Raw genomic sequence first — 18,193 nt, forward strand, 5'->3', positions numbered from 1 at the left:
TGTTCCAGCCTGGACTGAGTGCATGCTTTGTTCTCTTCCAGCTCGAGGCATTTTGGTGGTTTCTTCTGTTGACTGATGCTTGAATCCTCTGGCTTTCACAAGTCAAATCCTCTGGCTTCTGTTGACTCATGCAGGGCACCTTTGGTTTCATACTGATTGCACTCTCTGTCCTCATCAGTGAGTATTGCTTGCTTCTATTCGAACATTGATCTATGATCATGTCATTGCAAAGCCAAGCCATCCTGTTGATGACTCATTCTCTGCCTGCGGTGTTTTCTGTAGCATTTTTCCATGCTTCATCCTCTGCATACTTCTCCCTCCTATCATATTTGACAGTTTAGGCATCGGATTTACCTATGCAAGTTTGTTTGGTCAACTTTGTCAATCAATGCCATTTGTTTTCTCGTCGACACTCAAATCGTTTCTGTGGCTGTTACAGAAGAGACCAAAAGCGCCACCCACCTTTCATGCCGCATGCTCTCTCCGTGTCCAAAAGCCCTCACTTTCCACCCCCAGACGTTCGCCTTCGCGGAGTTGTCATCGTCGCAATGGCGTCCTTTTGGAGAGAGGTCATTCTCACAAGCTCTCCCAACCATCCGATCACCGCCCTCGATCCGCTCACCGGAACCATCCGCGCCCGCTTCTCCGGCAGCCACACCCCTCGGAAGGGCCTGACGCTCGTCGGTGACGCCCTCGTCGCCGCTTCCCACGTCTCTGCCACCGCCTCGGGCTTCATTCGATTGTACGACCGGTGGACCTCCAACTTGGTGCACTGCCTGCCAACGCCTGAGCCGGTGGCCTCCCTCGTCGCGACTCCAGACGGATCGTACCTCTTTTCCGGTGGCCTCTCGGGCTTTGTTCACGCTCTCATTCTTCCCTCCGGTGATCTCCTGCGCTCGTTTCGTGCCCACCGCCAGCCTGTCTCCTGTTTGACTGTCAACGACGACGGCTCGCTTCTGATCTCAGGTGGTGATGACGGCACGATTGTAGTGTTCCCCATAATTCGACTGCTGGATGCCGCTTCCGGCGATGATGATTCCGCCCAACTTGCGCTGTGCCGGTTCGCTGCACACGACTTGTCGGTGACCGGTGTCTCTTCCGGACCAGGCGGCTGCAATGCGACCATGGTTTCGAGCTCCCTCGATGGCACATGTAAGCTTTGGAGAATAACAGATGGCAGCCATCTACGAACCGTGAAGTTTCCGTGTCCGATGTGGTGTACCGTCATGGAGCCCACAAGCTCTCACATCTACGCCGGAGGAGCAGATGGGAGGGTGTACGCGGTGCCGCTGGTGGCCAGGCAACGTCGAACACCACTCGACGAGGCAGATGTTACGGCGTGGGAAGCAGAGCAGAGCGGAGCAGTGACGGCACTGGCGATGGCAAACGGGAACCAGAATCTAGTCTCAGCTTCAGAAGAGGGGCTCATAACTATCTGGGAGACGGAGCACGGATCGATCGTACGATGCTTTGGGCATGAAGGCGGAAGCATCGGAGATCTCCTGGTGGCTGGAGGAGGAGCTACTGGATTCAGAGCAGCTCGTAATGGAGATGAAGCACGTCCATCCCCTGGAGGAGGGTTCTGTAAGAGGGAGATGAGTAGGAAGATCACCGAGGCGATGGAGATGGATGAATGGTTGAGAGTGGTCATGATAGATAAGCACCGGGCCGTCGACATGCTCGAGACGGCGATCGGAAGCTACCGGAAGCTCTTAGCTTTGCTTCTCAGGGAGGCCAAGAGAGGCATCAACGAAGAAGATGCTACGGACGTGTACCATTCTACATCTGTATGAGATATGAATGCAATGAACGAAGAGTTCGTATACCACCATTCACGTTTTTACCTGCGAGTCACTTGTACTGTTCACAGCACACACTATGTTGGGCATCACTCATTCATGAAGTCATTCAATTGTGTTGAGATTTGATTCTAGTTATCTATCTAGATTATTATCATGATCTAGTGGTTACATGATGATTTCAATAACCACTTGAATCATGATCTAGTAGTTAAGGTGGTTGTATTCGTTTTACTCGTATCGTAGTATTCTGTTTCTCCTTGCTTCTCCATCCCCAACATTTGTGGTATCAGAGCATTACATCAAACATCTTGTTTAGAAGTTTGTCCGTGACATTCTCCCCCACTTATCCCTTCGACGTCCTCGTCGAAGCCTTTGTGAACACTGCAACTCTTTGCCTTTGCTGAGTCTTCAATCTTCTGCTCCAGCTGCAATGCGCCTCTTGGCTCCCAGTTGCTCTCCGCTACTGTTTTTGAGTAGTCGAACTTTTGATCCGCCATGCTGCTTCAACTCGCCAATGACTCTGACTCTGGTGTGGGGTTGGCTGAGTTGTGTTGATCCTCGTTGATTCCTACGGATCTACCAAAATGAAGGAAAAGACCATTCTTACTGCGCTAGTCTCTCAAAAATTCCACATGCTGCTTGAACTGGGTGGATGCTTGTTGGAGCTTTAACGAGCATCGCCTCGCAAACTTCTGAAGTTTTGGGTCCTTCCTCCACAACATCTGCTCATTGACTCTTTTTTCAGTTAGTTGTCACATCCAAGTAGGTTCGCATCACTTCCGCTTTCGATTGACATTTCGTTGGGAAATGAAGCGGACAATCTACTCTCAGTAGCACTGATCACCATTGGTGAGGATTTGACAACTGTTGTCTTCCATTCTCTTCGAAGGGTCTTTGAACTTGTGCAGAGCTCCTCTGTTGGATAGATAAGAGAATTGGGGTACTCGGTTTCGCCCATTCTCTTAAGAGTTGAGAAGGCAAAGGTTACTTGACTTCTCCCGCCTCCTCGAGGTTGTACTTCATGCATCGAGCTGGTTACTGGCCTTCGCCTGCTCTTTGCTCACACTTCTGAAGCACTTGAAGTGTTTGCACTCCTTGCATTGAGTTAGTTACTGTGATTCACCTTCTCAATGCCATTGAACTTCTGGAATGCAGGAAGTTTTCACCCCAACTTGGAGTAATTCTCTGATAGATGAGGTCGCCTCTGGGATTGTACCGTCTTCTCCATCAACCCTGCCGCCTACTCCACTGAGTACCAAAGGTACAGCACCGCGTACTGCCTGCTTCGTTTCTTGGTCGCGCACTCTTGCATGACCCGAAGTCCTTCACTTACGGCTATCTTGATGAGAAACTTGTTGACACCGGTCTTAAGAAGTTTCTTGGCCTCTGCCCTTCAGCCTTGTCTCGGTACTTGGATATTGCCTCTGCATTCTCCACCTCCTCGGCCCCTTTCACGACCAAGCGCTCTCCCTCCATGAGAGCAAGGGATCAATGACTTTGACGGAAGTCCCGCCTCTGCGGTACCATGGCGCTGCCATGCCCATGGCCCTACTATCCATCGCCTCGCATCTGCATCCCTTTTCTTCACGATCGGTAGATATGTCTCCGTGGCACTCCTCTGAGTCCACCTCCATTCTAATTGATGCTTGATTTTGGGTAGCTAAGTCCCTCTGGACTCGTCATCGCTTCCTCGCCCCTTTCGACCCCCTGCTTCAACACCTCTGTGTTCTCCAAGCAGACTGTTTGGTCGATGGAAAGACAGATTGCAACTCCCATGCATGGCCTCTGCCATCACGTTGTAGGGTTTGCACCGATTCTGTTCTCCTTAGCTTCCTTGGTAGCAACGTTCGCTTACTCGGCCTTGTCCTCTGACTTGTCGGGCTCCCTTAAGCGAATATGAGCTCTGGAGCAGTCTAACTCTCCAGCTGCTTCGATCATACCTCTGCATGATCAAGTCCCTCCCATGGAACTCACTGGTACTTGCATTCGGACAATCCCTTAGTGGAACACAGCCCCCATATGTTGATGACCAAGGTTTTCATCCGATGCACAATTCGATGCACGCACGGAAGACCCGCCTCTGCGGTACCATGGCCTTCACTCCTTGAACCCATAGCCCTTCTTGTCGTCGTGTTGTTCACCAAAGCGGAGCTCCCAGTAGCTCCCGAAATCAAGTCAATTGAGAAGAATGAAACTTGGGAGCTAATGGATCTACTGAAAGAAAAGAAAGTGATTGGGTTAAAATGGATGTTCAAAACAAAATTTAAATGCAAATTATTTGGTTTCACTGATAGTGATTGTGCAGGAGCTTTAAAGAGTACTTCAGGCAAGTGGAGCCATCACAATGAAGTATTATGGAACGGATGAACAAGTTGCGGATATCCTCACCAAATCACTTCCACTTTGAAAGCATATTTATTTTATGTCGCAAATTGGTGTATGCAACTATGAATCAAGGGGGAGTGTTGAGATTTGATTCTAGTTATCTATCTAGATTATTATCATGATCTAGTGGTTACATGATGATTTCAATAACCACTTGAATCATGATCTAGTAGTTAAGGTGGTTGTCATTAGGTCCTATAAATAGGACCGTAGTTCATGTAGCAAGATATAGAGATAGAGATTGAGAGATTGAGATAGCAAGCAGAGAAAGATAGAGAATCTATGTGCATTTGGTATCTTGTAAGTGTCTTATCAATTCTCCTGTTTTTAATACTACATCATTATTCCATCCCCAACAAATTGAGAAGTAATAACATAAAAGAAGGAAGGAAGATGAGACGGGAGATAACTATAGAGCATAACACAGACGAAGCCTTCTTCGTTCCTCGTTGCAGGTTGATGCTACGAGTGCTGAAGACGCTCACCTTCTCTTATTCCCGAGCTTGCAGACACAAAAAGCACACCCCCAAGCTGATACTTGTCCACCCCACCTCGCCCACATGTTCCACTCCCCTTACCTGTCCCCATTAATCCCACAAGTATCGCTACTCCTTACCACATTCCATCGACTTTACTCGATAACCTAATCCACCTCTGCTCTCTGCGACCATTTGGTTATCGAGTGAGTCCCAAAGAGCATACTTCTCCCCCTTACAACACACACGTTATTGCACTACATATTATATATTGCTTAGTTATCCTTGTTGGTGCTTCGTTATTTGTAGGGAGGATAAGGGTGGTCAAAGTTGGGCATCCCGTTGACATGGGAGTAGCTTCCACTTGCACTGGATCCTTCCCCACTCCCATACATGCCGAGGAAGTAGCTGACCATGCTTTCACTTAAGAGGTTGTGATGCTGCGGGGCGGCGGTAGCTGGCGGTGGCATGACGAAGTTCGGCGGTGGCACCGGGGCGGTGGTGAAGAACTGGGAGGCAGCCGTAGGTATATCAGGGACGGCGGTGGGAACGGCTCGGTGTTTGATGAGTTGGAGGGCCTCCCCCCGGACGGAGCCGCGGTGGTCGCCCTCCAGCTCGCGGTAGCGGTGGAGGAACAGAGTGAGGGGCTCGATGTAGTCGTCGAAGCCGAGCTTGTTCATGGCCCACAGCACGTCCTCGGCGGTGACGGTCTTGCGCTGCTCTCGCTGGCACCGCTCGTTGGCCTCGCTGGTGATGAAGCTGATGTACTCGGAGACGCACTCCTGGATCATCTCCTTGGCGTCGTCCGCGATCTTGGCGTGGGCCGGCAGCACCCTGCGCATGATGCGGATCACGTTGGCGATCGGCATGAAGCGATCCTGCTCACGCACGACGGGCGGGGCGGCGGCTCCTGCTGCGGCAGCCGGGTTCAACTCCATCGGAGGATCTTGGATCAGCGGAACCCCGGCCACGCCCTCACCGGCGACTCCTGCACCACCAGCGACCAACGCTGCAATCAATTAGTATCACTCCATGGCAGGAGAAACATGCATTAAACGGACACGTGTCAGAAGTGTATGCGTAGCGCCAGTAGGACTGTGGGAAGAGATGGAGGTTCATAGGCGCCGTCGTGTTGCCTCGTCCAGGGAGAACACGTGGCAGGCGGGGTGGGAGGCGGGTAAAGAGATTGACTCGTTGGAGGCCACGGCTGACCACGCCCGGGGAACAGAAAACGACAAGGACCAGCCTCGTGAACATAAGACTGACGCGGATGACGACGCTCACGTAATTGGCGGACGTTAAGGCAACTCGACGTACGGCTCAGATCGTCCAATCGAGTGGAGTCCACACGCATCGGACGTGCCAGATTGAGTCAAGTCAACAGAGAGGGGGTAAATTTTGAACTCAACGGGACCAGTAAAAGAGCAATTATGGAAGATGAAGCAGCTTTATACGAAGTCCAATCAACTTCTTCGTCAACAAAGAGGAGGGGCCAGAGATAAAATGCATACGAAGTTTCCCTATCCCGTAAAATACTGTTCTTATAGTCATAAAACTGATCCAAAAATACCTAATATTTTCTGCAACAAGAAACACAAGTTTGTGCTTTGGTTCCTCTTTGGCAGTAAAATTTCTGGAATCCAATCAACTTGAGTATAAAGACTAGCTAAAGGGAGAATCCTTCGTGAATCTTCAACATGGTGGATGAAAATACCAAAAGAAGAACAATAAATACAGTGACTGTGTTGGAGATCGGAGCATTATCATGCATCATGATATGCTGCATAAATCATGAAATGGAAATGAATCTTAAAAAAACTCGGACGGCGGTGATCGTGGACTCATGTGAGAGAGAGAGAGAGAGAGAGAGAGAGAGAGAGAGAGAAAAGGGTTCTCCAAGTGGGATATATTCTACAGAACCTGCGAGATCATGGTCGCCAAGGAAGCCTGCACCACTTGCCATCGCTGCCGAACCCCCTCGCCTTTGGTTCTGCCTCTCTCTCTATGAAAGGTGGTGGAGAAGGAGAGCGTTGCGGGCTCTACTTTATACTGCTCTCGTCACATAGCAATTGGCACTCCAAGTGGCACGACGCTGGGTGGTGCAGCGGCACAAACGAGAGACTGAGAGAGGGTTCTGGTTACCCCCAAGGTGAAGGTATGATGATCCCCTCTAAATCCTAGGTTTACGGAGACTGGATCATGGAAAATGTGTCGAGGAAATCACATCTTTGCATGCATTGGAATCATCTGATTTCTCTTCCTGTCTACTGCATTAATTAATCCCTGCATTAACACCACAGGATTTGTTACATGCACTTTACTCCCGTCTTCCAAAATGGTCAATGCATTGCAGGGGGGGTCGAGTCAGCACGTGTATATGCTGACAAATTATTCCAGCTAATCACTCTGCTACTTCATACCTTACGATCGCAATTGATATGCTATCAAGTCTCAGTAACTTGGATCGTAATTCTCATCTCACTTTGGTTTCCTTTGTTTCACGGTCATGCATAATGAATGCTTTGCAAGGTGGCGGTGCAGAATGATTGTTGCAATTCCTCGATCATTCATTCATCCAAGCCAATTGTTCTCGCTGTTAAGGAGTGTTGCAGATTGCATCATTCTTTCCCAACTTTTACTGAGAGACATGCCATGCCAGTGGACTCTGATAGAATTGACGTGTATCTTCCTTGCATGGTCAGATACCTTTAAATCTGCAACTTTCATTAGTTCGCACATTGCAGTGTAGTCTTCTTCTCCTAAAAATTGAATGAATTCCTAAGTAAGACCTAAACAAAATTGTTCTTTAAGATCATGTCGCCGACGATTATCTATGTATCTTGTATTTTTTTTGTTCCAGATTCTCTCGACATTTGTGATACTGATGCTTCTGCTACACGAAAGAAGAAATACTTTTCATGCACATTCATGGAACAAGAAATATTCTCCGAATTCATATGGCAGGAGAAGTGGAACATTTCATAAGAATCCTTGCTTATGAAACAGCAATAAACAGTGATAAAAGAATCCTCGCCTATGCTTTGCATCAAATTCATGCGATTCCACCACTTGGCACTTACACGATGGAACAGCAGGATGAAAGCCAAGCCCTTCAGGTTCCCACGCAGTGATACCATGTGGTGGACTAACATGCATGGGGAATCTACGTGCCCGATTGATACGTGTGCTTCGCGCACACGGAGGTTTCGTGTGGAGCAGAGTGCAAAACACACGAATAAGACGAACACGCTCCTGACTGTCAGCTAGAAAATTGAAGTGTTGGCCTCTGTTACCAAATCCCGTCGTCGTCTTATGCTACCCACTTCTTGTCTTAGCCTGCATGCGAGGGGGGACTCTTGGCGTGCAGTCCTGAGCGAAGACAAAGCTCTACTTTGAGGTCATTGGAGGGATATAAAGCAATAAACCCATATTATGTTGGACGATTGTTTAAGAAAATACTCGTATTTTGAGTATTTTTCTCAAACCATACCCCCATTTAAATTATTCTCAAATCATAACCTCTAATTCGAAAAAACCAAAACTATCCCTACCCCTCCACCACCTCTGTGGTTATGAGGTGGAGGGGGAAGGAGGAAGGGGAAGGAGGGGAGATGAGGGGGAAGGACCGACGACGGGAGAGTGATGGGGATATAAAGAGGAATAACCTTTGTATATGAACAAATACTAGAAGACCATAATACGCAGCGGAATAAAATGGAAACACAATCAAACAGAAACACCAAGATATACGTGGAAAACCCCTTTAATACGAAGGATAAAAATCACGGGGCAAACTAGAGATAATCCACTATGAGAATAATGAATATACAAATCTCAATCTCTTGCCCAAAACCCTAGCAACAACCACAAGAGAATAACTGGGATACAAGGATCACGTCGTCACTGTCCACAATATCTAAAACCTCCCCAAGTAATCACAGCAAGAGTCTACTGTAGATTTGATGAGAACACAACCGTCTCTCTGCGTTGTCCTTGTCTTCTTCCCTTTCTTTCTCTTTCTTTTCTTTCTCTTCCTTTTCTTTCTCGTTGCTGCCTTTTTATAGCCTTTTTCTGCTTCTAAAACGTAACCACCATACCCCCCTAATCTTAATTAGGGTTAAGTTAAGAGGGGGTGTGAGCTGTGAACTGCCCTAGCCCACATGGGCTGAATATGGGCTATCAACCCAACAGAGAAGAGGAAGAGGAGGGGAGACGTGCAGGCGGCAGAGGCGCCGGTAGCAACGGTGGAAGATGAGAGAAGGGGCAGTTTGAATAGTTTTTGAACTAAGAATTATATATATATATATATATATATATATATATATATATATATATATATATATATATATATATATATATATATATATATATATATATATATATATATATATATATATATATATATATATATATATATATATATTGGTGCCCATAATATATACCAGCCGTGTTTTAGATGACACAAGATCGTATACATGCTGAGTGATATAGACGTGGACCCACGGGCTATAGGACGAGGACTTTCCGCCACGTGTATGTACCGGGCCGACCCAATTACGGTGATGGGCTGCTTACAATGGCGCCGCCGCCTTCTTCCCCTGCAAGCCTCGCGCGCGGCTCCTCCCCAGTTCCCGTTTCCTGGGCCTGATGCGTTCATTCAGCCGCCACGGCCACCACCACCATCCGCTCCCCCTGCGACGGCCACCACCGACTCCAATCCGGTGGTGGATTTAGAATCCCCGTGGAAAACATGACATTGGATGCACTTTGTCTGAGTTATGTAGAAGCTTCAAACCATGGAACAGTCAAAGGATCTGTTTGTTTTTGGACTATACATGACAGAATTCAAACAAATTAGTCGGAATAGTGAAGATACATTCCAGTGTCTCGACAAGCAATTCATGTTGATCAGTTGAATGCTACTACACTCGCTAATCCTCGTCATCTGATACTATTGCAGGTCCTGGCAGCAGTCTCCTTTCATCATTCTCATCGTCTATCCCATCAGTAATGTCAATAGCTTTGCTGGAAAGCTTTTGCTCATCTCTAACTTCACTGCTATTTTCCAGCTCAAGCTGCTGTATCTCTGATGCTATCAAGGAATCCATTCTTGCTCGCTCTCTGTCTCTTGGATAGGTACAGTATAGGAAGGAGTAGATGGAACAACATAGTGACATTGGAATTGCTATAGCAGTGTAAAGCGCCTTGGCCAACGAGGCAGCGTTTGCTCTGTCCGACTCGAGAACTGCACCTTCACCTGATCCACTGGGAGTCGGTCTGTAACCATAGAGATGCTCAGCTAAAATGCCAACAACTGGAGGAGCAAACGACGCGAGTATGGACTCAAAGGATCTATCTAGTGCGTAGATGCTCGTTCGAGATCTCTCCGGGACTATTTCTGCAAATATCGGACTGCACGCACCAAAAAAACAGAAGATTCAGCAAAGAAACGTTGCTCTGATAAGAGCTTAATTAGTGAATGCATGCATGACGTACTTGTTAGTGGCCGCCGCGTTCCAGGAGATGCTTAATCCCATGATGAAGAAGACAAGGCCGTGAGCAAGCCCTGTGGAGGGGTCACCAGGCAAGACCAGTAACAGCACAGCGGCAAGAGGAATGCAAGAACCAGAGCTTATCTGTGACAACAATATCCTTCCGGCGTTGGGGAAATGCTTTGCAAGAAAGTCCCCCATCTTTCCCCCAAACAGTGCTCCAAGCGACGTCGCAATGGAGAACAATGTCATGAGGAGTCCGGTCTCGCCGTGGGAGAATCCGACGAGCTCCAGCCACATCGGCATGAACGAGAGGGCGGACCACGGAAACGATCCGCTGATCCCCTGAGCCACGATGATCTGAAACGAAGGGATTCTCATGACAGTCTTGGCTTCTTGGATCAGATCCTTTAGTTCTGCCCAACTCAACTTCCTCGAGGTGGCTTCGTCGCTTGCACCAATAAGGTTCTTAGGGAAATTAGGATCCACTGCAAAGAGCCGGACCAGAATTCCTACTACAACACTTAAAATGGTGATCAGATGGAAGGCAACTCTCCAGCCAGCGATTCCCATGAACGAAGTGGACGCCAGCAGAAGGCCCAAGAAGTTGCCGATGATGGAGCCGAAACCACTGGTCAGATATAGCCATCCAAATGCCGATCCACGAGTGCTGTCGTTGGTGGAATCGGCCACAAGGGCTTGGATGGATGGTATTACCAGAGCTAACCCGACCCCATTGAGAGCCCTTGCGACTGCTACCTGTTTACATTCAGATCTTCGCTTGTTAATCGATAGATGGAAATCTTTGCCAAGTATGCATAAGAAAACAGAGAGATTGGATTCCAATCCGTGGGAAACGGCGACGGCAACATCAAGAAGAGTACCTGGAGGAAGGTGGTGGAGACAGCAACGAGGAAGGTGGCGGCGGACCAGAGGAAGGCGCCGAGGGCCACGACATGGGTCCGGTCGTACCGCATGGACATGTAAGCGGCGAGGGGATAGCAGCAGGTCTGCACGATGGAGCGGAAGAGGGTGAGGGATCCGAGGGCGGTCGGGGTGGCGTCGAGGGCGGCACCGACCTCCTTGTACACCGCCGGTAGCAGCGCCTCATCTGCCCGCTCCATGATCCCGGCCAGGTTCACCAGGACCAACGTCCTCGTCTCCACCCCCATTCCCATCGCCACCATTTTTTTCTCCGTTCCCCCTTCCTTTGGATCGGAGTCAGAGGGTCAAGGAGTTGGACTTGGCGGCCAATGAAACAGGGAGATCTGTGGAACGCGGGAAAGGAATACATTAAATATTACATGCAGTCATGACCACATGAAAGGCTCCCAGGATTAGGACCAAGAACTCTCAGCCACACGGCGGCGAGCGAATCAGCTGGGCTCCACCGGAGACAACTCCGTCGGTGTAGATTGCGAGGGCCAAAGCCATCGTTTACTTTGGAGTATGTTATTATTCATCTTCCTCGGAGTGGGTCGCAGGTGGCGTCCTGAGTCGCGTGACCATTTGTTTGATGAAGACGGAGACGCCATTAATCTAGCACATCACATTTAAGTACTGTTGGATCAGAGTACCTACGTTGTTTCCGAGAGGCAGCAGAATTCTTCCTGGTTGCTCCTGATCTTGTTTCCGAGTCCATTGGAGATGCTACATCTGTGTTCTCCACGCTGGTGTAATCGTCGGATATGGGACACTTTTTGTATGAAAAGAAAAGGTGGTAGAAATTGCAGCGAGGTTAGTGCAGATAGAAATCATAATAAAGATATAAAATAATATTTTTATATTTTTTATATTTTTAATTAATTTGTGATTTAAAGATCAATCACAGATTTAAATAAATTAGTTGATTATGTAATTTGAGTATATGATTGAGAAAATTATTTTTCTAATAATATATAAAAACAAACGTTACCTCAATGAATAAAATCACTATCTTTGTTGTTTAAAGGAAAAAAAAAAAATCTTCTTTCCTTCCTTCTCTTATCTCTTCCCATCAGAGTTTGCCCTAGCGACAATAATCTCTTTGTCATTTGCTATCACTATTGTTGCCACAATAGCAAACCCTTTTCTCGATGATCTATACATGTATTAGATTTTCTCGATGGCGTCTACTCCCTCATCTTCCTTATTATCAATAAGTTCTTTACCACCAACTTTATCGATGTCATCGAACGTCTCCTTCAAATGTAAATATCAAATCTACATATCTGATATCTCTTGAAGCCATAACCTTCCCAACAACTTACCAATGATTGATGTCATCATGGTCATCAACCTTCTTATTAGTCACAAATGTTACCACCAACTTCATTGGTGTCCTCGGAGGCCTCCTTCAATGTAGATTCCAGATCTACAAATATGAGATTTCACAAAGCTAAAGCAAGAGATGGAACTTCATAATAACTTACTCGTCTTCTCCTTTATTCCAAGTAACTCTATCATAGCCACCGACCAACCTCTCGATGCCACTATCACAATATGGGCTCTTTTCCCTTCATTCCAGATTCGGTCCTTTGATATTTATAGTTTCATTGATCTTCATCATATTCCTCCTTATGCCTTTCTTGGATCTTTCACTAACAAATCAGATCTCTATTGTTTATTATCTGCTATATCATCAATTGGTTCTGGATTTTTCTTAGTGGATCACAGTATATTTTTAGTATATTTTTCTCATCTACATATGACACTCCAATTATTGTTTCCTTAAGAAATAATATTTTATCTCAACTAACATGACTTATATCCATTAATGCAACAACTTTAATCTCCTTCAAACTATTAAATAGCGATAAATATGTATCTTAACAAGCACAATTCACCAATCTCCTCTTTGAATAGGATCTATTAGGCTATATCGATGACACTCTTAGTTGTCTACCGGAAAAGATCGAAATATCAAGAGAAGCCATCCCAGTAACAAGTCTTAATCATAAGTTATGGCTATGATAAGATCGTCTTATTCTATAAACAATTTAAGTCTCAATCATTAGTTCCACAGTACCACTAATCTCTTCATGCATTAATATAACAAAAGCATGGTTAAAATTATAAATCACCTTTGTTGGTCTCTCTCACACTTGTATAATAAATCTTTTATCAATTTTGATGGAAATAACATAAGAGGAAAGTACTATTGTTGATTATATATAAAATCTAAAAGCTGTTATAGATAAGTTAACTTTAATATATTATCCCCTAAGTGATGAATAAGCATTATTTATATTCTCAATAGCTTAAATGACAAATATGAGGAACTGACGATAATAATTCGGATACGTGACTCACCAATATCATTTGAAGAATTATATGATAAGTTGATTGATCATAAAATATATCTGAAATAAGAAGAGAGGATAATGGGATCAACTATCATAGCTTAATTCAATAAAAAAAATTAAAAAAAGATAATCAAAGTAACAAGAACTTCAATAAAAGATTAAACAAAATACCTCTTGAATACATAGGTAATACACAGAAGTATCATCTTCCATTACACTATCAAACCTCTAACCTTTGTAGCAATTTCAATCCAGATAGTTCAAAAACTTCAACTATAACTATCAGCAGTTCTGACATTCCAACAATAACAATCAATAAAATAATATTTACCAACTGTGATAAAATTGGATACACAATAAAAAGTTCATCATTGTCAACCCAAGCCTACTGCTACACTCAACTGACCTCAAGCAAACATCATGACTACTCTAATTGTGTATCTAAGCAATTAAATTATTGACTTCAGTTCTTGGTTCAAGGTCAAAATAAAGACAATATCCATGAATGACCATCAACTTCACAAATCACCCAATCATTCACTCTTGTTTCAGTTATTGCTCTAATCAATGTGCGGTATCATCGCCTTGGTTATCCATCATCCTCAATTCAACATTAATTCAACAGTATCTAATTTTTCGTTACTCCTTTCTGACTTTCAAATAAGATAGAATTATAACTTATTATGATGATTATCTTAGTAATAAAAATCAAATACTATCTTTTATAATATTTTCTATATTCTACTTCAAACCATTTGAAATTATTTACATTGATGTTTAGGGCTTTGCTCGAATCACTTTCTTTAATAATTTTAGATTTTACATTATTTTTATATATTATTTCATTAAATATATATGGCTATATCCTTTCAAATATAAAATATGAAGTCATTAGAATCTTTTCTCATTGTAGAACAATAGTTGAGAATTTCTTCCAATCTATTATTAAAATAATTTACTCTAATGGAGGAGATAAATACTAAGCCTTAATAACTTATCTCTCATCCTATATTATACAACATTTCAAGTTATCACCACACACACATCAATTAGTTAATTTTGTCAAATGAAAGTATCAGCATATAGTTGAAATTAGTTTCACCCGTTTACACTATGCCTCCATTCCACTAACTTTTTAGTCAGTAATCTTTTAAACCATAATCTATCTTATTAACCGTATGCTCACCCCAATCCTACAATACTAGTCATCATCTGAAAAATTATTTTCATAAAATCCCAAATTATCAAAAACTTAAAGTATTTGATTATTTATGTTATTCCTATCTATGCCCTTACGCTTCATACAAGTTAACACAGATTCAAGTGTTGCATCTTCTTTGGGTACTCCCTTGAATATAATGTTTTTCAATGCTTTAATCCTCAAGCTCAAAAGGTTTTTGTATCACGTCATGTTATTTTTCTTGAGTCTACCTATTCCTTCCAAAATCTTTCTCTTTCAGTAATGTGAGTCATTACAACAACCATATGTCACTAGGTTCATATGAATATACCTCAAACTCCCTTAATTGTATCTCTCATCACATTAACCAATAGTTCTCTTATAGATATATACTCTCTTATTACTCCAATTCAATAGAATTCCACTCTCTCTACGACTTCTCCATCTACCTCTCTACCAACTCACTATATAATGCCAACGAAGCAATGTCCTTAGCATTATTTATGATGTCTTTGTCCTCTCCTCGGCCAAGTGACATCGAAGTGTATCTGATCAAATATGTATCACTAACTTTCCACCAATTCTCATTTATTTAACACAACCCAATAATACCATCAAGCTTGAACACCGCATGATAACATGCTCCAAAAATGACTTCTTCAAACCAGGTCGATCAAATCCTTGATCTTCATTCATGCTACCATAAGTTCTTCACCTGAGCCTACTAAATTTACAACCATCACCCAAGCTCAAAAATCTTCACACTAGCATAAAGTCATGTGTGAAGAATATAATGCCCTACTCAATAATATCATATGAACCCTTATACCATCTCACAACACACAAAATGTTATCGGGTGTAAGTGAATCTTTCAAATTAGGTAGAACTTATATAAATTTATTTCTAGATATAAAGAACATTTAGTGTCCAAAGGATTTCACCAACGATCAGGTGTTGATTTTATAGAGATCTTTAGTCTAGTTGTTAAATTGACGATAATCTAGCACATCCTAAGTTTAGTCATCACTAGCATATATGTACCTTCTTACAAGAGATCTTAGCTCAAAATGTTTTTATGCAATAAACCTCTAGCTTCATCTATCCTCAATATCTAAATTATGTTTGTAGACTATGAAAAACTATTTATGGACTTTGCTAATTTCCAAGAGCATGGTATAGCGAAGTTGGCTTATATTTTATATCAACCGATTTCGTTAACTCCAAGTCTGACACTTATTTATTTCTATGGTAATAAAGGGATGCACTATATATCAACTGATTTATGTGGATAATATCATCATCGCAAGTAATAGTTACATAAAGATCGAGTAATTCATTAAGCAATTAACATATTTATTTTACATCAAAGATCTAGGAACCTTAAGTTGTTTTCTAGGAGTGGAAGCAACGTTCACATCTTTTGAACTTTTCCTATCTGAAAAGAAGTACATTCGAGAACTATTTTTAAAGACAAATATGTATAATGCCAAAGAAGTCACTGTCATACTCTTCACCACTAAATTACTCAAATTATATAGTGATAACCCTACTACAGATCCTACATAGTATCGATAAGTACTTTGTTTCTTATGGTATCTATTTCTCACACGTCCATGTGTCTAAATTATAGTTAACAAATTATCATGATTTATACATTAGCTCTCTACTATGCATTAGTCTGCACTATAACATGTCTTGCGATATCTCAAAGGAACTCTTAATTATAAATTTCTTCGTAAATATTCATCACTTCATTTTTATGCCTTTATCGATGCTAATTCGATAAGCAACACTAATGGTAAAACATCTACATTAGCCTATTAATCAGTCAAAATTTCAAGAAATATAATATAATCGAATGATCCAGAAGTTGAAGTTGAATATCGAACCATCGCACCATTGTAAAACTCAATTAAGTCATTAATCTACTATATGAACTTAACATCACCTCCCAATCCACTCCTATAATATGCTGTGATAATGCCAATGTCACCTACCTGTGTGTCAATTTGATGAGTAAATACTTACGTATGAAATACATTATTATTAATTTTTAATTTTTTAGAGATAAAGTTGTTAAACTTCAACTATGTGTTTCTCACATCCATACTTTTGACCAACTAATATACTCCTTCACAAAATCTTTTGCTTATGGAGTATTTCAATTACATCAACAGAAGATTGACATAAGAAAACTCAATTTTACGAAAGCAAGATAGATGATTATGATAAAAATAAATAAGAATGATAATTTTATGTTCCTTACCTACTTAATAATTCAAGTTTGATTGAAGATTTTTTTCTTAAAATCTATATAAATATATATTATTATAACTAATAAAATTATTATTCTTTAATTTTTTCAGGTGCAACTTATTCTTGTCAAATAGACCGGACAATGGAGCTAAAACTTTAGATGTTGTTCACATGTACAAATTGCCTTCTGTACATCATATCATCATAATTCATGTCTCCCTCAAACCAGGGTTGTCATGTCGTCATTTGTCATTTCCTATGATGACACTTGCAATGTGGAGCGGATGAAAGGTCACTCTCAAGCCAGGGTTTCCGTGAACGAAGCTTTCACATATATCTTCAACATAAATAAACATATATATATATATATATGTATATTCTTCATAAATCATGTCACCATAAATCTCGTCCGTGTGATTATTAGTGTGAACGCCATCACAAGTCATCCGTTCCTTCGTGTCACGTCGGGCACTGCCTTTGTTGGATGGAGAAGATGGGCCGCTGACAGTGATTTGAAGGTACCGACGATAAGCCACCACCGTTTTGATATCATCATCTTCTGGTGTCATCATGGGGTTCGTCATAAGGACACGTGTAGCTTTTGCCGCAATTCCCGTCCGGGCCCCACCTGTCATGAAGCTGCTGATGGATGAGGGTGCGGACCCCATTTGGTGGTTCGCCGGCCCCCTCGAGCAAGCGTGACGCACGGACGACGTCATCCCCTTGGTTAAGATCGGATCAACTAACAGAACACGGATCCGTTTAACGATTTGGAAGCGGATTACGTGGGGTTTGGTTCATCGACGAGCCTACCTGGGTCGGCAAGCGGTTCGACCCGACGGGAAGTAATTAACTCGACCCGTAATGGATTCAACAAATATATTGTAGTTGATCAGTCAACACGGCTAGATCCACAGGCTGTTGTTGTGAGCTTTTAGTAGGATGATTCGGATGATGAGGTACCCGAGCTCCCAGGAAAGAGTGCTAGTTGGCGTTGGTTGGAATCAGAGTTGATTGGCGACTCATTGGTGCCGGGCGGATCGTGCTTCCGTACCGAGTCCCTCACCGTCGATGAGTGGTCGCCCTCCTACAAAAAGATCTCCGTCGAGTGGTATCCAACCGTGACCCCTCCGATGAGCAAGTTAGTAACGAGAGGGATTACTTTTTTTCCTTCTTTTTTCTTGCCCTCCTCTTGGCCGGAGGCCAGCCAGGGGTTTTATACTGTGGCGCGAGGGTTGATGGTGCGTCGATTCGACGTCTGTTGTTGACCCCCGAAAGATGGGACGGCTCTTCTGACCGACTGCCGTTCCGGGACGC

At 43.4% G+C, this 18,193-nt stretch overlaps 3 protein-coding genes across 3 annotated transcripts; 1 reads left to right on the top strand and 2 right to left on the bottom strand.

Moving 5' to 3' along the window:
- Positions 1-40: 40 nt before the first annotated feature.
- On the top strand, positions 41-1,843 carry LOC135616745 (protein ROOT INITIATION DEFECTIVE 3-like). Its single transcript, XM_065116285.1, has 2 exons — positions 41-177; positions 440-1,843. The coding sequence occupies exon 2, from the start codon at positions 468-470 to the stop codon at positions 1,791-1,793; it is 1,326 nt and encodes a 441-aa protein (XP_064972357.1). The 5' UTR covers positions 41-177; positions 440-467; the 3' UTR covers positions 1,794-1,843.
- A 2,834-nt stretch (positions 1,844-4,677) lies between these two features.
- Positions 4,678-5,707, bottom strand: LOC135636533 (nuclear transcription factor Y subunit B-1-like). Its single transcript, XM_065148270.1, has one exon. The coding sequence runs from the start codon at positions 5,599-5,601 to the stop codon at positions 4,963-4,965; it is 639 nt and encodes a 212-aa protein (XP_065004342.1). The 5' UTR covers positions 5,602-5,707; the 3' UTR covers positions 4,678-4,962.
- Positions 5,708-9,460: 3,753 nt separating this feature from the next.
- On the bottom strand, positions 9,461-11,401 carry LOC135616748 (uncharacterized). Its single transcript, XM_065116296.1, has 3 exons — positions 11,040-11,401; positions 10,160-10,914; positions 9,461-10,075 (listed from the first exon to the last, which is right to left on the bottom strand). Exons 1-3 carry the CDS (start codon positions 11,340-11,342, stop codon positions 9,595-9,597), a joined length of 1,539 nt encoding a protein of 512 aa, XP_064972368.1. The 5' UTR covers positions 11,343-11,401; the 3' UTR covers positions 9,461-9,594.
- Between the last annotated feature and the right edge of the window lie 6,792 nt (positions 11,402-18,193).

The sequence above is a fragment of the Musa acuminata genome, chromosome BXJ1-3 (genome assembly GCF_036884655.1).
Source record: "Musa acuminata AAA Group cultivar baxijiao chromosome BXJ1-3, Cavendish_Baxijiao_AAA, whole genome shotgun sequence".
Classification (NCBI taxonomy): domain Eukaryota; kingdom Viridiplantae; phylum Streptophyta; class Magnoliopsida; order Zingiberales; family Musaceae; genus Musa; species Musa acuminata.

Excerpts from the sequence above, each read along its gene's own strand:
- LOC135616745 (XM_065116285.1), top strand. The coding sequence starts at position 468 with ATGCCGCATGCTCTCTCCGTGTCCAAAAGCCCTCACTTTCCACCCCCA.
- LOC135636533 (XM_065148270.1), bottom strand. The coding sequence starts at position 5,601 with ATGGAGTTGAACCCGGCTGCCGCAGCAGGAGCCGCCGCCCCGCCCGTC.
- LOC135616748 (XM_065116296.1), bottom strand. The coding sequence starts at position 11,342 with ATGGTGGCGATGGGAATGGGGGTGGAGACGAGGACGTTGGTCCTGGTG. Across the intron at positions 10,915-11,039 it reads TCTCCACCACCTTCCTCCAG|GTAGCAGTCGCAAGGGCTCT; the intron begins GTACTCTTCTTG and ends GAATGTAAACAG. Across the intron at positions 10,076-10,159 it reads AACGCGGCGGCCACTAACAA|TCCGATATTTGCAGAAATAG; the intron begins GTACGTCATGCA and ends TGGTGCGTGCAG.